The sequence below is a fragment of the Drosophila gunungcola genome (assembly GCF_025200985.1).
Source record: "Drosophila gunungcola strain Sukarami chromosome 3L unlocalized genomic scaffold, Dgunungcola_SK_2 000003F, whole genome shotgun sequence".
Classification (NCBI taxonomy): Eukaryota; Metazoa; Arthropoda; class Insecta; order Diptera; family Drosophilidae; genus Drosophila; species Drosophila gunungcola.
This window is the reverse complement of record NW_026453179.1, coordinates 1-20451: the sequence shown is the minus strand read 5'-3', so window position 1 is coordinate 20451 and position 20451 is coordinate 1. Positions and strand designations below refer to the sequence as shown.

Genomic DNA, 20451 nt, shown 5'->3' with positions numbered 1-20451 from the left:
TATGGATTTTGCCATATTTAAGCCATAGTTTCTTATCTAATAATATTTTATTTCTCTTTTAAGTACCCGAACGTAACATTTCAAACACCATTTGACTTGTCATGCCTATTTGTGTTTTACGTCTTTCAGAACCTTTTGTGTGATTTATTATTCCATCAATTCTAAATACTTGTCACTTCCCTTTTTAATTTTAATTTATTCCAGTCTTTACTTCCCCACTATAAAATTATTTTCAACATATTTTTTCCGTCACATTTATATGTGTCTCCTAAGTATTATGTACAAAAACGGAATGATCTTCCCCTAAAACCGTTTTCTGTTCCTGCTGCGCCGGAGATTTAAATATAGATGGCCTTCCAACAAAACTAAGAACAGGTTCAGTGGTGCACCCACACACATGTTTACAGACCAACTAATTTTAGGTCCCATCCCAAACGATCCCATCCCATACGATCCCAGTCGACGGAAACATTTGAAGGTCTCCATCCAGTGCAGCTGCATGAAATCTTTAATTGGATGGCGTTGAGACCGATTGCCTCAATTTAGAGTCCACTTTCACAGGGGAATCTGAAAAGGGTTGAACGGATCCAGCCACGATTTCCACGCACCTCCTTGTCCGAACTCAGTGGATGAAGAATATAAGCAATTATAGTGGGCTTCACAGGGAAATTTAGACAACAACTGTCCTCTTTTGTTCACATTTGTACAAATTTTATTGGATTTTTTTTTTTTTTGGTTGAAAACTATATTGCCAGAATATATTTTCTTTGAGGTGAAACAAATAAAGACACATTCTTTACTTTTTTTTCAATTGTTATGGTTATGAATAGACTTAAAAAATACACTTACAAATTGGGCTCTTCCATTATACTTTGTTTTAACGTTTTTTAGCTCAGTCGGAAAAGAATTGCTTATAGCTATTACGAATCGTTTTCTAATATAAAGTCAGAACTAAACTGTAACCTATAACAGAAAATATTGAAACTGAGTGACAAATGTGCATGTTAAAATAATACTTATATTAAACAAAACCTTAAGATTTAATGAACTGTAATGAAATACATAATATTTTGAAATATTATTTTTTAAGTCTTTATAAAAATAAAATACAAAAAATCAAAAACAATATTGGGTTAAAAATATAAAAAGCTTTAAAAGCTTTTATTTGATATATTGAACTGAAAAGGGTATTCCCAGTGTAGGGTATTCCCTAAACGTATCAAGCTGTTCTCTTTTTGTTGAGAAATCTCATCTCATCTGTTTGTTGAGATAGATCGTCGATCGATGATAACCTGGCGGGCAAACAACAGCAGCCGGCAGTTTTCGTTGATCTGCCAGCGCGTGAGTGTTTAATTCGATGCATGCGATTCAAGAGTCCGTTGGAGGTCCGTCGACCATACCACCCAACGCTCACTCCACATCGTACATACCCTGCGTGACCTTTGCCCCCGGCCAGAATGCTTCCACAATGGAAGAGCCACGAATTGGACCCCTTGTTGCCCAGCGGACAGCCCATGGGCGAATCTTCTACGGAATCGAGGTGATGGCCAGCGAACCCGGAGGCAGACCCACCTGTCTGGACTTCAATCACTTCCTGCCGATGCTGCCCACTTTCGTGAGCGTTGTGTGGCTGGGCCAGCGGTACTGGGATGTGGAGCCCGTCGGCCAGGTGGAGAGCCTTCAGCTGGCCCAGCACCTGGCCACCCACCTGCCCGTGCTGCCCCACCTGTCCGCCTATCGACTGGAAAGGGAACGACTCGATCAGTTCCTGGCCCTCAACTTCAGCAGCCTGCTGGCCGTTCGCGGTGATCAGGTGCACGAGGGCCAGGATTTCCGGATTGGTCAGCCCATGGTCGAGCAATCGCGGCGCCAGCGGGGTGGTAAGCTAACTTTTAATTCATTTAATAAATAATAATATATTTGATTGTTGCTTATTCCGCCAACGAACGCCTAGCGAGCGGCGTTTTATTTCGTATATATACAAACAAATGACCCACTTAATCGTTAACAAAAGGTTAAGTTCAGCTCTAGCTTGTGTTTATTACAATCGTGACTTCTTAAATCAACAACTAGTTTAGCAACGCTCGTTTTTGCAAAGGCACTTTGCTCCTACCTTTTAGTTTAACAATCTAAACTAAGGTAAAATAAACTTTATTTCATTTAATTTAAAATATCCTAATTGATTCTAACAAGATGAAAAATTGTTCAAAAATTTATGTTTGTGTAAGCTGACCACAAAGTGTATTGATTGATTGATTGTAAAAGACTTTAAAAGACTTTGTCTTTTATTTATTCAATCCAGAAAAAATTTCAATCTGCGTGCCTGGATACCCAGAAGGTTACACTAGCTTGGGCGACGTACCTCAGGATTCAGCTAGGAATATTGAATTCCTTAAAGCAAAGGTAGGATACTTTTTGTCAAACATAACATAATTTAAAAACCAATAAGACAAGCAAATTTGAATATGGAGAGTAATGTGTTTTATACATTTCCAATTAAACAAATTTTAAACCTAATTAAGGAGAATTAAAAATCCACAAATTATTATGTGTAGCTTCAGCGAATTTTGTACTTATTTTAGGTAGCGGCTGGAGCGGATTGCATTATTACCCAGATATGTTACCGTGCCGAGACCATTGTGCAGTTTGTGAGGGATTGCAGGGCCGCTGGGATCACTGTTCCCATTGTGGTGGGACTGATGAGCCACGAAACCTTCCGGACATACTCCACCATGGAGCACATAGCGGGTGTCCATCTGCCGAACGAGTTGCGCGAGGAGCTCGATCAGCTGCGGAGTCATCACAATTCAACTACGCAACCTGAGCCGAATCTAATTAGCAGGTATTTTGTGAGCCTGACTGTTCGAATTATTCGCCATATTCTGGATGCAGATTTGGGCATTTGGGGCTTCCCACTTCTTCACACTCAATCATTTTAAGCCTGTCCAAGCGGTGCTTCAAGACTTCGGGAACTGGATCTACTTAAAGTTTCTGACCAGGAGGGCAAACTACCTGAAGCAGAGAATAATTAAAAATTTTATTTTTATCACCATTCTACTGAAAAATGTAGAAGTTTGTTTATTGTATTATAATTCCTTTATCTTTTTTAATGCATATTTAAGTCCTAATTCCCAAATTTGATTTGCTCTGTCGCTTTATACATTTCGCTAAATTGTGCTTTTTTTTGAATAAACAGAAATAGAGGGTGACTTGGTGTGGTATTTATGAGAATCCCTGCGGTTTTCAGCTCCAAAAAGTGCGTGCAACCCCTTTGGCTTGACCATTGATGGGCTGCAGTCGAACAAAAACCTATGATGTGACTGACATGCCTAATGGCCGGGCTTCGAGGTCTGCAGCTGGCCAAAAAGCGGAGTGTGATGAATGGATCTCGGAACCCTTTGCCCGTCCTTTGCATATGCGAATTTAGCAGCTCCGGTGCGTCATCAACGTCAGTCACTGTCACAGGCACTTCAAATCGGAGACCAAGAAATGCGTAGATATGTGCTGATGGTTCTCATCCGGAATAATAGAACTGTTGCGTCATCGCACCTTCCTTCGAGACTTGCCATCAGAGGGTTGACGCCCCTCATGTCCCTGCCCCTGTCCCTGCCCTGCCCCTGCCCATGCCCATGCCCATACAAAGACGCATTGAAAGGACCTTTGACAAAAACAGCATTTGACATTTGTAACTTGCGGTTGATCGGCCATGGAGATGGCATAAGTGCCGGCTTCTACACGTCCAGAAAAATTGTATATGATTTACTAAAATGATCGAGGAATATTCCAAGTTGAAGTGCTTTTCAAATGGCAAAGATAACACAGAGTATGTACTTTATTCAATAAAAGCAGTTAATCACATCGAATACTTAGAAAAAATATTTAGATACACTTATTACTTAATTATTAGAAAAAATAATTTTGTTTCAGCTGTAAGAATATTAAGACTAAGAAGGCTGCCAGGATTAAATAGTATAGAAACATATTTTAATAAATCATTTTGATTTTATGGCGACTTTGATTTATTTAAATCTTTTTTATAAGATTTATGGTTTTTGACAGTCATATTTTTCTGTGTGCATTTCCAAGGGGTTGACTTTCACCACGGGCCCCCAGATGACACAGATGACACAGATGGAATCGGGGCTAAAAGGTTTTGCTGCCACCGCTTCAAATCCGACGCCTGCTTCTTATTTTCGCTTATTTTCACAGCTGTCGCCTGGGCCTGAAAAATGATTTGCGAATGCGAATTGCCTTCCTTTTCTTCCGGCACCCGGTTGAGTTTGTTTTCACGCAGAGGTTGGGGTGGCTTGCAACTCCGCTCTGCAATTATTTATCGGCAATTAAGCTAAACAAATGACGCCGTTAGAATGGACATTGCGCACATTGCGCATACGCCATGTCTGTCTGTCAACATAACTCTTGGGATTTTCGGTTTGTTTGGTCGGCTTTGTGTGGAATTTAAACTTTAAATTTTGTCAGTGCCTTAAAAAGCTTACAAAATAAAGTTTAAAAAGTTTTACTATTTCATACTGCGGTTGAAAATTATTAATAATAATATTTAATTTTTTTTTGTTTGTGCGGTTGAAAATTATTAATAATAATATTTAATTTTTTTTTTGTTTGTGGATATTTAAATTTCCTTTTTCTTGAGAGCATAAGTGCTGTTAGTTGCGCTTAAAACTGACCCAAAGTTTCAAATATATCTGTGGAATACGTTCGGCTCAATCTTAGCAATGTAATTTGTTCGGCTCATTTGTTTGCCTTTTCTTTGTCCTCTTTTGTTTACCTGCTTTAAATTTGCGTTCGTCAGTTATTTTTATTTAAAAACAAATAAGCGTAAAATGAGGAAATCTAGGAAAAATAAAACAAAACAGCTAGACTAATAATTGTTGTGGGATTTCAGCCAAAGAAAAGCAAAATATCACCAACAGGACAACTAAAGAAATGTTTGCCAGCAAAAAAAACAAAAAAAAAAAGTATTGATAAATTGGAATACATGAGAGGAGTTTGCTTGACTTTTAATCAGAATTAAATTTACAATATACAATTTTGTATTAATCCTTACAAAGACTGTAAGTGCAGTCCAGAATTTTAAAAGAATGGAAGAAAATATCTGCAATACAAAATTTAAAAATTTGAGCGTCACGTTTCTTTGCCCCAGTCGCAGTCGGCAGAAGCAGAGGCAGAGGCAGAGGCCGAGGCAGAACCTGCGATCAGCTGGCAGATCACAGCTGAGTTGCTCTTTTACCCTCTCTCATGGTTCTTCTCTTCTCTGAATTATTTTCTCTTCTTACATCTCAAGAGCGGTGCAAAACCCTTAAGAGTAGATTGAGTAGCACACGACTAAAGAGAGACCCAAAGAGAGTGACTGAAAGAGCAGCTAGAAGTGATCATGGACATCACTCAAGAGAACATATCACATTGAATTTGTAAAGTTTATTAAACACATTAAACTATTTTTTAAATGTTAAGTCGGGTGTTTCAAAAAGAAAAAAATATGTTTTTAAGGAAGATTGTCTTTTAAAGTTGAGAGGAGAAAAGAAATTTAATAAGAATTAGTTTATTTTTTTGTACATGTCTGTTGAGCTCAGCGAAATTAAGAGCAATTGCGCTCTCTTGAGTGATCGCGGAATCAAGAATAAAGTTGCTTAAGATATAGAAAAAGAGAGGCAGAACTACTTAATCTCTTTAACACATTTGCTTGTGATCACTCAAGAGAGGAACAAGAGATTGGGAATCATTTAAAATATTGTAAATTATAAATTAATTTGAATGTAAATAAAATTGGTATTACTTAAATGTCGTTGTTCTTTTTCTTGTAGTTTAAGATTTATATTTATTTATATAAAAAGGAGTACAACTATCAAAACAATAAAATTGCCAAAAGGTTTGCGAACCTTAACTTTTGCTATTTTATTATATTAACCACATTTAGCTATAAGTCCTTCTCGTTTATTAACCACAAATATCTGTGATCATGGATAGAATAAGAATAAAATATATATACTAGAGGCTAGTTGTTCTCTGCAACATCAGCAGTGGCAACTATGCTAATTTGCGACCTGCCCCACCGCATTTTGCATACACCGCGTGCGTGCTCGTTTGCGCACTAAATTCACATTCGTAGATACAGATACAGATACACTTGCAGATACATGAACTGAACGCGTGCAAAGGCGAAATTGGACAAAGCTCATTCGAAATTTCCGACAAATTGTAACAATTTTTGTAATTTAATTGCAGCAAGACCGAAATAGGAAAAGTGACACCATACACGAACGCAAAGTAGTGAGAGTGAGTCTCTGAAAAAATGGATTTATCTTTCAAGTTAACATCAGTTGCCATGCGGATAGCTTACTAATTACTTCATATTTAGCTATTACAACAATGCAGTGACCTTAATTCGAAGGTTTTTAAGCTTATATAAATCTAATATGAATATTATTTATTATTTTATTTTAAATGAGTTGTTAAATTAAACTTTTTCAATTGAACAGCCATGAACAACGAATCCATAAACACATGTTAATTCTTAACCAGATAGATACATCAGTATTTATATTTACAAACATATGTACCGACACTTGTCCGGCACAAAAGTATGGAGATTCTGTTGGTAATATTTACCTTCTGGGGAACGAATACACGCACACATGTTCCGTTTGGTGGTATAATTTATGGCCAGAGAGCGATCAAAAATAAAATGATTATTTTCAGAAGGAAGCAACAGAAATAATAAAATCGAAGCGCTACGCAAATTATAAACAAACGTCAACGAAGAGTCCGCTACGAAAACATCAACAAGCTACGTAAGCAGCCCCAACTAGATCCTATATAATATACCAATTATAACACACCCTGGAACAGAAAAAGGTCATTCCTACATCAATCAACCAAACATATTTCTTAGCTTATTTTAAATTTTTTTTATAAATAAGCTGAGAATTTATGTTTGCTAGACACTTTTGAAAAAATAAGCCAAAGTCAAGAACGATATCTCGTTGGAAAAAATGTAGCCAAAAAGATAAGAAATTTTTGAAATTTTGAGGTCTATCTAGCCCGATATACCCCGATGTACATTTATTGAGGGACCCAGAGCCCGAATGCAGTGTTGCCTTTTGATCTTTTTTTTCAGTACGGTTCTGTTGCATTTCTCAGATACTCAGATACTCAGATACTTGTGTGTGCACACCAGCACCAGGGTAGAGGTAGAGGTAGAGGTAGAGTGTGTGTGGCCTGTCAGAGGCAGAACTTGTAGAAAAGATGCGGCAAGTGAAGGACGGAAAATTTGGCAAACATATGTAGACCGCAGGCGGCAGGCCAAATCGGAAGCTGCACTGAAATCGAAATGAGTAAGGAGGAAATCTCGACCGAACTGAAAAATCGTAAATTGAATTTGGCATTCGGATTGTCCATTAGCTTCTCACACAATCTTTGACGCAATTCGCACCCGTATGGCCAAATAGCTTTCGCTTTGAGTTAAGTCTTCAGACTGTTTTGCAGCAACTGTTTGAACAAAAGAATTTTGTATTCATTTTTACGGAATTTCAGAAACCCAATTGGACTTAGACATTGTTCCCAACAGTTAACAGTTACACTGTTATTTTTTCCCAAGGCATTAATGACATTTATTAGTAAAATTAGTCTTGTATAAGCTTATTAAATCAATATGGTCTTATAAATCTAAAAAAACAACTTAACAATTGCTTGCTAATAGATGATTATAATTATTATAATAATAAATGGTTAAAATGCTATCATCGTTGTTAGTTTTTCTTTGCATAATATTTATTTTTTTCGTTTTCGCCTTATAAGACATGAAACTTTTTTGTTGTGTTACAAAATGTAAATGTGTCATATTTAAAACAGTTTAAATAATGTATTGTATACAGCATGAAGCGTATTGAACAATGTATTTATACTACATGTGATATTTTGTATTTTAAAAAGGGAAACTGCAAGCGAAAAACTACCGCTCAATGCTCAATGTCGCAATGGGAATCGCCCATTATAACAATTTAATTTTATTTCATTTTGCCGCCTTTGCGCTTTTACGTAAGTCTCACGATTTACACAAAACATTAAAAGGTGGATTCTAGAGATGTAACAAAATCGTATATTGCCAGGTGAAATATTAAGTTGTTATTTATCAACGTTCCAATTGTTTTAAATAATATCATAAAAAGGGAACCCAAATTTAAAACATTTATCTATTAAAATTCAAGCAAACAATCCTTCAATTTTGTAAATATTTTATATTTAACAGGCTCGAAAAGCTTTTTGCCTATTATGTACTAATCCTTCTTTAGTAAAACATTGACATTGGCTTCAAATTGAACTTATGCACATCTCTAGGAGCATCAGAATGGGGATAAGTTGGGTGGTGAAGGGGCAAACGACATTTTCGCCGCCTGTTTGCCTGCAATTACACGGCCAACAGCTAACTGCAAATAGCGCTAGAGAAAAATACAAAAAAGGCAACAACAAAAGCTAAAATAAAATCGCGCCAGACAAGCTGACGGCAGCGTGTGATTTTGTACCCGCTGCGGTTGAACTACCAAGCATAGGCGTTGCAAAAGGGGCTAACAAAAATAGAAGAATTATTAATAAAAGGTAAAGCTTGTAACGAAAACGCAAAAGGTTGAGATCGATGCAATGTACGTGCGCCCATGATGGCATGAAATGGATAAGTGTAACAAAGAAAACCTACAACATGTTTTTAAAACTAATAAATGCCCTTTGCCAAAGTTAATGTATTGATGAAATTGCTGTCTTGCTAACATAATTTGGGGATATATGTACATATAGTTTAAATATTTAGCAAATACAGTTGAGGCTTTAAAATCAAAACTTTAACAATGTCACAAAAACTTGAAATTATCATTTATAATAAATATATATGCAATATTAATACCACGTTCTAAGGGTATTTTATTATCGGTATTGGTTTAAAAAAAAACCCTGGACAGAGCAATCAGATCGAGATTCATGCAATTTAGTCCAGATCGTGGTAATTTTCACAACATCGCATGATTGATGATTAGTCACCAACCGGTTTCTCGATTGTCGGTCGCCCAGCAACAGCACGCGAGTTGAAGGTTCGACTTGGACGGATAATTATCGAAGCCGCAATATCGACCAGGCCAGAAAGTACTGTTAGTCACCAAAGCCGTCGGCGATTTTAAATCGAAGACCGGCTGTCCAATGGTTGCTAATATTATAATTAAAAACTTGAATTTAAAATTAGGAATTAATCAATACATCTCTGTGGCTTCTGGAAAACATTTCTCAGATATTTGTCATTAATAAAAGCTTATTTTATTGGCTTAAAAATAGGCTTGTTCCATATGATTTGTTATTGATTTCGTTGACAAAAAAGGAAACATAATGCCAGCTTGGCTTTCGGGATCGGGAAAGAAGACAAGAAATGAAATTGATTCATTTGAAATATAAATGCATGCATGATTAGCACATATTAGAGGCGCCCACGTCACTGTAATTATGGGTGATGTCTGGATAAGTTTTTACCGATCCTTCCGGACATGTGCCTCTACGAGGAGTGCTGCTTTTGGGCTTCTTTGACGTAGCCGCCAATATCTTAATCGCACGTGTCGACGTTCGATTTTCAATTATACGTCACGGCCTATCGATGACGATATTGGGGCGACGTGTCTTATTACAGTACGACCTACGTGACCTCTGAACCTACGTGTGGCTTGTCCACGATCAAGTGAAAAAATTTTTTAAGTTATCCCCATTCAAAAACCTTTACCTCAAGGTTTGGATTCAATAGAAGCACCCATAACGCAATTCGTCTATTATATCGTCTTAATTTAGCATTTTTGACAATTTAAAAGAAGCAAGTGCCGTTTTCACATTAATAATAAAATATTAATATATATAATTTACAAAATTTTTGTTTTAGTTTAAATTTAAAAATGTGACATTACTGAAAACTAAAAACTATTAATTTAATTAAATACGTTCTTTAAGTTCAGGGAGAGCTGCATAAACAAAAAAAAACTAATCAAAGAGGGCACGATATAAGTAATTAATTAATTGCCGGCCAATTGATACGTACGTTCATTAATTAGGCTAAATTGCAATTAAGCAACGCACGCGAATGGAATTGGACACGGATAAAACTTAATCGGAAAATATGTTATAAAAATAAAAATTAAATTCAATTCAACAACAACCTGTAGGGTATGGCAATTAAATGACGGCAAATGACTAAAGGTTACATTTTTTATATTTAATTTAATATTTAAAAAAGAATTTCTAATTATTTATACCCATGATTCGTAGAGGGAAAGGGAATATTTTATTCGTTAAAAAGTATGTTACAGGTAGAGTACAGGTAAGTATTCTTATGGCCGTTGTCCATCTGTAAATGGGCTTATTATCATTTTGTATTTTGTATTAAAGTAGGTGACTTTTGTATCTTATGAATGCAAATATAAAATACATTAAAAAGGGCTTAAAGGAAGTTAAAGTGACTTTAAATTTAGTTATTCTGAATACAAATCTGATTAAAATTACCTGAAGTATGCTAAACACAATTCGATTCAATTTGTGTTTAATAAACATTTTAAGGAAATTCCTAATTTTTGTTTAATGAAGGCTAGACAAATAATGTCTACATTTTTTTCACACACTTTCCACTTTCTTAGCACCACCAACATAAAACACATTTTGTCTCCTTTGTTGTTAGCGGGAGCTGCCGTTGACCTTCGGTGATATGCCCCAATGATCTTCAAACGTGCTGTTCCAGAGAATTTATCAAACAATTCAACAGCTGTTCGCGTGTGCTAATCGAAATTTAACAGCTTGTCAACAATCCGGCTTCTGTTCAGATCCAGATGATTTTAAGGTTTATAACCTTTTCAAAAGCGTTGGTTAAATAAACTGGCTGCTCTGTATTCTAAAGCAGTGCAAACTAATTTAAATTAACTGCGAAGCAAAGCCTCGCTACAACCCCCACCCAATTCTTCTCTAAATACCTTCCAATACCACCTATTTTTCTCACGCTCATTCAATTTAAATTACGTCTACCCAAATATTTTTGTTAATAAAGCCTCATTAAGTTGTAACTGCATTATTTTTAAAAAATTGCACAATTTTGTATGCTGTAGTATAAACATAAATCATGTTTTGTTAAGAGGCGATGTTAAGCCTAGCATGAAGATGTTAAAACGTGACTAATGATAATAAAGCAACTTTTTTTGCTACCATATCGCCGGTGGTTTTCACCCAAAGGACGCGGTTGACGTGCTCTCCAACTAGATAGTAAACGAAGGCGACGACGATGATCAGGGCGAAGTAGAGGACTTGGATGTACCAGTCGGTGCCCCCCAGGAAGGGGTACACCCAGATGGCGGTCCTGAACCAGAAGTAGTAATTCCATACCAGGTATCCTGCCATGAAGGCAGCCAGTCCAACGAATCCCCGACTGCGATCCGGATATCTGTGGCGTGTGCTGACAAACTCAATGAGGGCGTAGACCGCGATGTAGGAGTGCAGCACATGGTTCAGCCATCCCGGGTAGATTGAGTCCAGCAGACCCGGATATATCGCATTTCGATCGATTGCATACAGTGACCAAAAGGTCAGACTCGCCGTGAGGGCCAGTGGGACGACAAAGGTGGCCAATATGTAGTCGCGCAGATTCCGCAGGGATGGCAGCCGCCAGAGATCGTGGGTCAGCGCCAAGGCATAGTACCCAGACTGCAACAGGCCACCCAGAAAGGTTATGTACTTAAACATGCCCCACAACGGTGGCTCCAGACGCAGGGTCACCGCCAATTCTGGCAACTGCGCGTATCGGTAGTCATGATATACGGCTTTGGCCAGGTTAATGGCGGCGAACAGGTGGAGCAGCAGACGAGCGCCGTTCGCCCAGCTGCATCGCTCCATTTCCGAACGGATACTGAGGTCTCCGCCGATCTGTCATGCGGCTGTGGTAATCAGGTTTGAAATCAATCAGTGACGGCTTTCGTTGGCGATGGTTATATTCAGTTATGAAAAACTTACCATATTTTAAATATTCATCATATTTTAAAAGTAATCCGATTTCAATAAATCATTTTAAAGCCGAAAAAAATCGGGTCCTTAGACTGCCACGGAAGAGACAAGTTTATTTTTTCGGTATCTGTTATATTTAATATAAACATTAATTTAGCTATTTGTCAATTATGTATGCAGTAAAATAAACAAAGAAAGGGATTGTTTTGAGTGCAACATGAATTTGAAATCTCAAAAGAACTGGATGACAAGAATGGGCTAATACCCATCTGCCTCTGCAGCAAACAATAGAAAACAGTCCCTTTTTCTTGAATGAGTGTAGGCTGTTGGTGCTCACTTTCGAGATATTAGCACAAGTCCTGAATTTTTCGGAATGCAGAGATCATGTCCTGGCCAAACCGGAACCTCCCGCTGAAAGGATTGAGTAAAACAATGGCTGAGTTTTCCAAAATCAGCTGACAGCTGAAATTTCCGCACGTGACTATAATAAAATTGTGAGATGAATAAGTTAGGTTTCAAATGGATTCTTTACTTTACAGCTGGTTTTTCGATGATCAGAGATTTTGTAAACCACAGTGCGACTTCCGTTTCCCACTGACTTTCATAAATTTGATGACTTTGATTTTGTTGGGCAACTGGCTTTAATTTTATTATAGACTCAAGACTCTGTTAGTTTTATTTATAATATTTGTTGCTAAGAAAAACTTTCGAATATGAATCTAAAACAGTATACGAAATATTTTTGAAAAGTTTAAAAATTATAGCAAGACTATTATAGAAAGAAAGATAACATAATATTTTGTTTAAAAATAAAGAATAAAAACAAAACCATCTCAAGAATTATTTAGGGTGCCCTTCTGTCGCCTTAAAACGCAATTTAATATGAGTTCTTTGTTAAGAATCGACGATAAGCCTAGCATACAGATGTAATATTGGGACTATTGCTGATTTCCACTTACACAGAAACAAATATTGTAGAGCAATCCTAGTTTCTATCATATTCTATCCAGTTATAAAGCCGGAAAATACTTTCAATTGCTGCCACTCCACCTGTGATCGCCGGTGGCTCACACCCAAAGCACTCGGTTGACGTGCTCGCCAAGCAGATAGTAAACAAATCCGAGGACCATAATCAGGGCGAAGAAGAGGACGCGGAGGTACCAGTCGATGCCCCCCAGGAAGGGGTACACCCAGATGCCGGTCCTGAACCAAATGTAGTGAATCCACACCAGGTATCCAGCCATGAAGGCAGCCAGTCCGGCGAATCCCCGACTTCGTTCCGGATATCTGTGGCGAGTGCTGCCCAACTCTGCGAGGGCGTAGACCACGACGAAGGTGTGCGTGGCGTGGTTCAGCCATCTCGGGTAGATTAAGTCCAGCAGATCCGGATATACCGCATTTCGGTCGATCGCATACAGTGTCCAAAAGGTCAGACTCACAGTGAGGGCCAGTGGGACCACAAAGGTGGCCAATATGTAGTCGCGCAGGTTCCTCAGAGATCGCACCCGAAAGAGGTCGTAGGCCAGCGCCAGGGCATAGTAACCACATTGGACCAGGCCACCCAGAAAGGTGATGTACTTGAATTTGCCCCACAGCGGTGTTTCGAGGCGCAGGGTCACCGCCAGTTTTGGCAACTGCGCGTATCGGTAGTCGTAGTATACGGCGTAGCCCAGGTGACCGGCGGCGGACAGGTGGAGCAGCAGACGAGCCCCGTTCGACCAGCTGCCTAGCTCCATTTCCGAACGGATACTAATGTCTCCGCCGATCTGTCATGCGGCTATGGTAATCAGGTTTGAAATCAATCCGTTGCGGGGAAAGAAGCGGCTACCGAAACGCTTTCGTTGGTGATGGTTGTATTCAGTGATGGAAAACATAGCATATTTGCTACCTAGCTAGGTACTGAGTGGAATTGGTAAAACAAAATGGATTTAATTATATTTTAGAAGTAATCCGATTTCAATGAATCAATTTAGGGCCGAAAACTTTGGGTTCTTAGTCTCACATGGAAGATACACGTTTTTTTCCGGTATATATTTATTAAGTCATTTGTTATCTGTCGACACACCAACAATTTCTTAAATCGAACAATAAATTCTGAAGTTATTAAGAAAAAAGTTTAATGTGTTCAAAGCTAGCAGACACATATAATTCACCGCCAGATGGCGCCCCATCGCAATTGTTTCCAGCTTAATAGAATTGCAAATGGCTCTAAACTACTTAAATATATAGTACAAGATTTTAAATAAATTTAATATTTACTAACAAACATTTAAAATCCACACATGTTTTTATTAAATTTTATTAAGAATGCAATGTCTGGAAATCAGCCTTTAACTAATATGATTTATTCCTCAGAAACAGCACCTAAAATTTGCAATAGGTTTGTTTTTGCCAAAACTTAATGTATTAATTTTATTGTTAGTTAAATTATTGAAAATATTGGTTTTGCGGAGAAAATAACAGGGATGCGACCCTACAAACAGCAGATTCGGCCGGCCAGAGCTTCTCCAATTTCAGAACCAGATGTTTCGATGGAAAGGGAAGGTCCACAAACCGCAGGCGATCAAATGGATGTGTGTTCCGTAAATATTTGTTGGTTTTCCTTTGTCGGCGGTGCAGATCCCAGTGATAATTAGCCAGGCCCATCACCACCATATGTCCAAGGTAGACATTGCCCTGAATAGTTATATTACCTTTTGCTTAATTCGATTCAGCCATCTGACGGCCACTGACGATGTTTCCAATTTAGTAAATATTATGAAATGAAACGAAATATATATAATATCTATATAGATCTTTTGAGCTTACTACGATTTTGTTTATACATTTTTTATTATTATTTGACGTATCCGACACACTTATTGATAAAATCTTGGCCTAACATAAGTCGTCATATGTTTGATTAGTAAGTTTTTGCCGTACGAATTCGAATCATAATGATAAATAGTGGCCCATAACTATTTATAAATTCAATTTTAGCGTCTGACAAGAGTGATAACAAAGTGGAGTTAAAAACGAAAAGAGTCGCGAAAATCAATGCCATGACGTCTTATGTCTGCGAAATATATGTATCGGTCTAGGTCGATGTATGCCTATGTAATTATGATCTGCACAGCACCGACTAATTGGAGCAATGTTGTTAATTTTTCTAAAGCCGCCGACGGACACGTTTCGCTACGGTCATTGCGACAGAGATATTCAAATAAAGGTAGACGAAACCCGCCAATAATTTCGCACTTGTAATGGAGAATACAATATTTGACAATCAAACATTTCAATTTCTATGTGGCGCGTGGTTTCAGGTGGGTTCGCACCTATTTAAACTCTGGAGGAGTGCAATTACACTTAGAAAAACCTTTTGAGCTTTTGCAAAGAGTTGAATCAACTGCGTAAGAGAACGGAGTCTTTGTGAGCTGCTAAATGAGCCAAACAAGCTTCACTCAAGAGAGCGACGGGGTAAATGGGAAATTTTGAACTCTCCTCAAATAACTTATAAGATGAAGCTCAGGTTTAAGTATTAAAAAAGGCCTTCAATTTGTTTGGAATTTTAACCTCGTCATTAAACTTTTTTGGAAAAATGTATTAAGCAGTAATTAACAATAAATAAATATTCATAAGTTTAAAATCCAAGGAAAATCACTTAAAATTATAAGAGATTCTAAAAATAACAGGTTCTTTTTGTTTGTGCTTTATAATGTTTTGTATATTGTATGCCAAAATACAAAAAAAAACATGTTTTATTTTACTCTATCCAGGAGTTTATGATACATTTTATTATTTCCTAAAAATGGGCAAAAAACAAAATTTAGTTCCAAATTTTGCAGTCTTAATCGTAAAAAAAAGTATTTGCTTCAAACCTATTTTTTTTGATTAGAATATATTGTTATTATTTTAAACAACATTGAAAAAAAAAGAATTTTTGACTTAATTAGTTATTATTGAATGTGAAAACTATCCAGGATACTAATTAAAGACATTACATGCGACACCCCAGCAATATGCCACATCAAGTAAAATTTTCAAAAACCACCCAAAAACTGCCGCATTATGTATAACCTTTTACCTTTTGAGCTACAAATTTCAGGACACCATTTTACCCTATCCCCCTTACTGGTTAAGAATTTTCTCTAATGACTTAACGCGGTAACCACGAAAACATTTTCAGCGCATATGGTCCTGTTGTTCACCTTCTCGACATCTCCGCCAGAGCAAAGGTAAAACCGCGACGCCCCATAACATCGCAACCCAATTTTGCATCCCCCTCGGCACTTAAAGGTAAAGAGTCGCATTTTGCGCAAATTTTAGCCGAAAACCGCAAGTAGAAAACTCATTAGCGCAAAGCGTTTGGCGGCAAAGTAGGCTGGGAAATGGTAGGATTGCTAATGCCATCGGAAGTGGAATCACCTTTGTTCTATCCACTCATACTTTTGTAGGTTCAAACTTTAAAGTTAAGATGGATGATGTGAGAGACTTTTCATGTCAGCAACAGAAGAGATGTATTCTATTTCTTAAAGATTTCATGTGATAAATAAAAGATTAAAAAACACGGCTTGTTGCTGCTATCAGAAAACAAATTATTTGAAAATATGGAAATGAGCTTTACACTAAAATCTAAAAACAATCACTACAAAAACACATTTATTTATATTTGAAAAGAAATAATTTCTTTGTTTCCAAAATTACATTTTTTTTTTACCTTCAAAGTTATAATTTATATATGTAACAGAAGTTAAATATTTGTTCCACTTTGAAATTTACCTGAACTTTTTCATCGTAAGTCTTTTAGGCATCTCCTGTTAACCTGTCCTGTTTTTTTTGGAACTCCGCTCACGATTTTTGTTGTGTGTGTAGTTGCAAATTTGTGTCTTTTATAATATTTGAATTGTGTGAACCTGTGTTTGCTTTTCAGTTGTGTGATGTTGGGTTTTGATTGGGAGTGGGGAATGCTTCCAAGATGATGGGATTTGCGGACTACATAGACACGTGCGTTGCCAAATAAATCCGCCGTTAGCCCCTTTTCCTTGTTCTTTATTTTTCAAGCGATCTGGCCCTATCCCTTTTTAAGCTTGCATACTTACTTTTCGGTCTGAAATATTTGAATTTTGTTTTTTTTTTTTTTTGCCCCCCTTTGCATATGTCACCTAATTTCGCAGTCAGGATACATGCAAATTGTGTGCATACATAAGTTGACGCAAGTAAGTCTTTAATATTCAATAGGCTTTTAGTTTATTATATGCAAAGATAAAGAGATACAAAATTTAAAAACCAAATAATTATTTTACTACAACAATGGGAACATGAAAAAGACTAATATAAGTTTTAATTTTTTAGCGGAACGTAATTTTTCCAAATATAAAAAAAACATTCTTTTTTATTAAACCTAAACTTTTATTTTACTTTACTTTAAATCATTTCACGACAATCTGATGATGCTAACGGAATTGGCATCCAGCTTAAATTACCAACTAACTCGGAGCTTTCCAGTAGCTCTCAAGGACCTGGCCAAGAACCAGCTGCAAGATGCAGCTCGCAAGGTCAGCGCAAGGACAACCATCTAGCGAGATGCACAAAAATCCAGCATTCCTATTAAAATCGATATTTAGTGCCACACGCAGTGATGCCAACAACAAAAAGGGAAATTGCAAAAGTGCAAAGTTACTGAAACCCGACTTAAGGGCAAGTACAAAAGATGTTTATCAATTTAGCTATTTTTTAGTTGTTTATATCAACTAACCTACTAACTTGTGACTTACTCCACTAACTCTAGAAATCTAAATGATAAGCCAATTTCATGTTTATTATAAAGGAGAGCTTGAGTTAAGAATCTTAAGGCTTATGATTTTATTGAATTATCCTGGAGAATTTAGGAAAAGTTTTTTCTTTTTCATTAAGACAGACATTTCTAAAAATCTTATCTACAATTTTCGCCAGCTTTTTGGCAACACTGGTCCACAGCTAGCGAATGGGGCGCGGTAAGAGTATTGCATTAAATTATGCGACGAGCTGCGGAAATGTTTGGCATCAAATGAAGAGGGGCTGGGAAAACGAAGGGCGGGGGTGGGGTGGCCAGATGGGGAAAAATCCGAGATGAAGGCAGTGCTGCGCACCGTTAAGTGCGGCGGAAGCAATTTCCACTCTTCAGCACAGGGAAAACCGAAAAGGGAAATACAAGCAAAGCAGCACGACATCGCAGAAACAAAACAAAATGTAATAGAAATCCTTCAAACATCTGCGAACCGCTCACTTTCACTTTGCTGTAAGAACACCCCTACAAAAAAAAAAAAAAAAAACAGCAGCATCCTTTGCTCCTGTATTTAAATACATAGGTAAGCACGTGTGTGTGCTCGCATTTGTAATTGTTTCCTTTTTGCTTACGAGTTTTTCATGTCTCGCACAATGTGTCACCGCCCATCCTCCAAACCATCCATCTTTTCACTCATAAAATACATTATACCTTTAAATTAAAAAATCATTATTGGTTTTCGCCTATTAAAGTCAACTGTAACACATAGTGTTGTCTTCAAAAAAGAGACTTACGTTTAGATATCATTCTTTTTGATTATTTTCGAAATATGTATCTTTAGTTAGTTATAGCACTACAATTTATGCCCTCTTTTCAACACTCTTAATATTTTATTTGACTTATAAAAACATGAGTTCGTAAGTGAAGAAAACAACTTTTTTTCAGTGTGGTACATCTGGCAAAAGCCGCCCACCACTGCACTTTAATCACCGTCATTAAGGCGGTAGGTTGGGCGCAATTTTCGCATTCATTCCATTTTACCCCACCGTTTTCCAGCTTTCGGTATACAGTCCTTAAAAATCTTGGGTTGCCTGCAATGTTTTTTAGGATCTATTCTAAAAATTGTGCAACACCTAAAAGACTTATCGTTGTTTAAATGCCGTTATAAAACACTTTATTAAAATGGTAGATATTTTGATAATTGTTTAAAATACACAGTCAATTCTAATGTAATGCTCTGCATATATATATTTACAAATCATTAGGCATTTAATTGTAATGAAGTGCTATTTCAATAGACAGTTTGCCTAACTCGTTTTATTTTTTTTTTAATAAAAATTTATAGAAGTATTATATCACATTAACTGTAGGCAGTCAGTTAATGTGATATATCAAACAAAATAAATGGGCTAATCCTACGAGTATCTGTATTTTGTTTAAATATAGAGTGTAATTTAAGCAAGTACTGAGTTTATTCAAAAACTAAAAACTCCGTCAGGGAGTGGAGACCTTTTTGGGACCCTCTTAAAATAATTATGTTCATTTGTAGGGCCAAGCTGTTCGTCATCTCCGCTGGCCATTACACCCTTTCTCGGTTGCCAACGGCAAGTAAAACGGCGCCCAATGACCGACGTACCGGCATCCCACTTTCCGTTCCGGTTGGCATTAAAACAAATCGACATTTTTCGCCGAGAGTAAACTTTATGGGGCCATCGGTGGATATTGTCCTATCGTCCCATCGTCCAATCGTCCCATCAGGACACTTGGTTTTCAAGAAAGCGCCAGCGGCGACAGCATTTTTCTTTTTGCTTATTAACATAACGACCAAGGAGATGAAACGGCCAATAAGGCCAAATGGCCAGCAAAGGCAGTCAAGCAGGAACTAGGAAAACCAGAGCAAAGCGAGTGCTGCTCGGGCAATACATCTACTCATTATGCTAATAAGTTCACACAAACCAAGATGGACAAACGAATCTCAGTCAATCTGTGCGCTGAATCGTCCGTTTAAGAATACAATGCTGTGTGTTTTACACCACCAAAAATGGAGACACACGAATGAATTGAATAAAATTATGTGACTGACTAATGAATGTTAGTTATAATTTCGAGGGTATAAAAACTTCTACTACTACTACTACTACTTTTCTGCTGCTCGCAACTACATCTGGCTGTCGAATGCAGCAGCTGATCTTTGGCTCCCCGATCTGTGTTCCACATGTTTTCACTTATAGCACAATTATTTACACATCCCTTGGGATCCGGCAGCTGGAAACACATTGCATTTGATTCTGTGCCGGAGTCTGTTTATTGGATAGAAGCCCTGCATGATAAATTGTATTAAACGTTGTGACTTAAATTAAGCAGCAATGCATAAGGCCGTTGGGCTTATGCACTACAAAAAAAACATGAAACATTTAATTTGATCAAAGTAGGAGGTCCATCAAAACTATTAATATATAATTTTATGTCCATATTTTCCATAGTTCAGTTAATTACAAAAATAATTGTTATTTTTTGTCAATCTCTAAAAGTAATTTTTGAAAATAAGTAATTTTTAAAAATTATTACAATTAAATATTATTTCAATTGATTTCTTATTTGATTTAGGCATTTTCTAAGTGTACCCTTTTGTAATGGGAAACACATTAAAAATGTTTTATTCATCGCCATCAACTTGATTTTAG

General features: G+C 37.1%; 3 protein-coding genes across 3 annotated transcripts; 1 reads left to right on the top strand and 2 right to left on the bottom strand.

Annotated features, from left to right (window-relative positions):
* Window positions 1–1286: 1286 nt before the first annotated feature.
* LOC128258332 (5,10-methylenetetrahydrofolate reductase) lies at window positions 1287–3141 on the top strand. The gene is made up of 3 exons (XM_052989908.1): window positions 1287–1880; window positions 2303–2403; window positions 2583–3141. The coding sequence occupies exons 1-3, from the start codon at window positions 1358–1360 to the stop codon at window positions 2937–2939; spliced, it is 981 nt and encodes a 326-aa protein (XP_052845868.1). The 5' UTR covers window positions 1287–1357; the 3' UTR covers window positions 2940–3141.
* A 7354-nt stretch (window positions 3142–10495) lies between these two features.
* On the bottom strand, window positions 10496–11925 carry LOC128258405 (androgen-induced gene 1 protein-like). The gene has a single exon (XM_052990001.1). It carries the CDS (start codon window positions 11914–11916, stop codon window positions 11191–11193), a length of 726 nt encoding a protein of 241 aa, XP_052845961.1. The 5' UTR covers window positions 11917–11925; the 3' UTR covers window positions 10496–11190.
* A 338-nt stretch (window positions 11926–12263) lies between these two features.
* On the bottom strand, window positions 12264–13760 carry LOC128258409 (androgen-induced gene 1 protein-like). Its single transcript, XM_052990005.1, has one exon. It carries the CDS (start codon window positions 13758–13760, stop codon window positions 13092–13094), a length of 669 nt encoding a protein of 222 aa, XP_052845965.1. The 3' UTR covers window positions 12264–13091.
* Between the last annotated feature and the right edge of the window lie 6691 nt (window positions 13761–20451).

Excerpts from the sequence above, each read along its gene's own strand:
- LOC128258332 (XM_052989908.1), top strand. The coding sequence starts at position 1,358 with ATGCATGCGATTCAAGAGTCCGTTGGAGGTCCGTCGACCATACCACCC. Across the intron at positions 1,881-2,302 it reads ATCGCGGCGCCAGCGGGGTG|AAAAAATTTCAATCTGCGTG; the intron begins GTAAGCTAACTT and ends TATTCAATCCAG. Across the intron at positions 2,404-2,582 it reads TTGAATTCCTTAAAGCAAAG|GTAGCGGCTGGAGCGGATTG; the intron begins GTAGGATACTTT and ends TACTTATTTTAG.
- LOC128258405 (XM_052990001.1), bottom strand. The coding sequence starts at position 11,916 with ATGGAGCGATGCAGCTGGGCGAACGGCGCTCGTCTGCTGCTCCACCTG.
- LOC128258409 (XM_052990005.1), bottom strand. The coding sequence starts at position 13,760 with ATGGAGCTAGGCAGCTGGTCGAACGGGGCTCGTCTGCTGCTCCACCTG.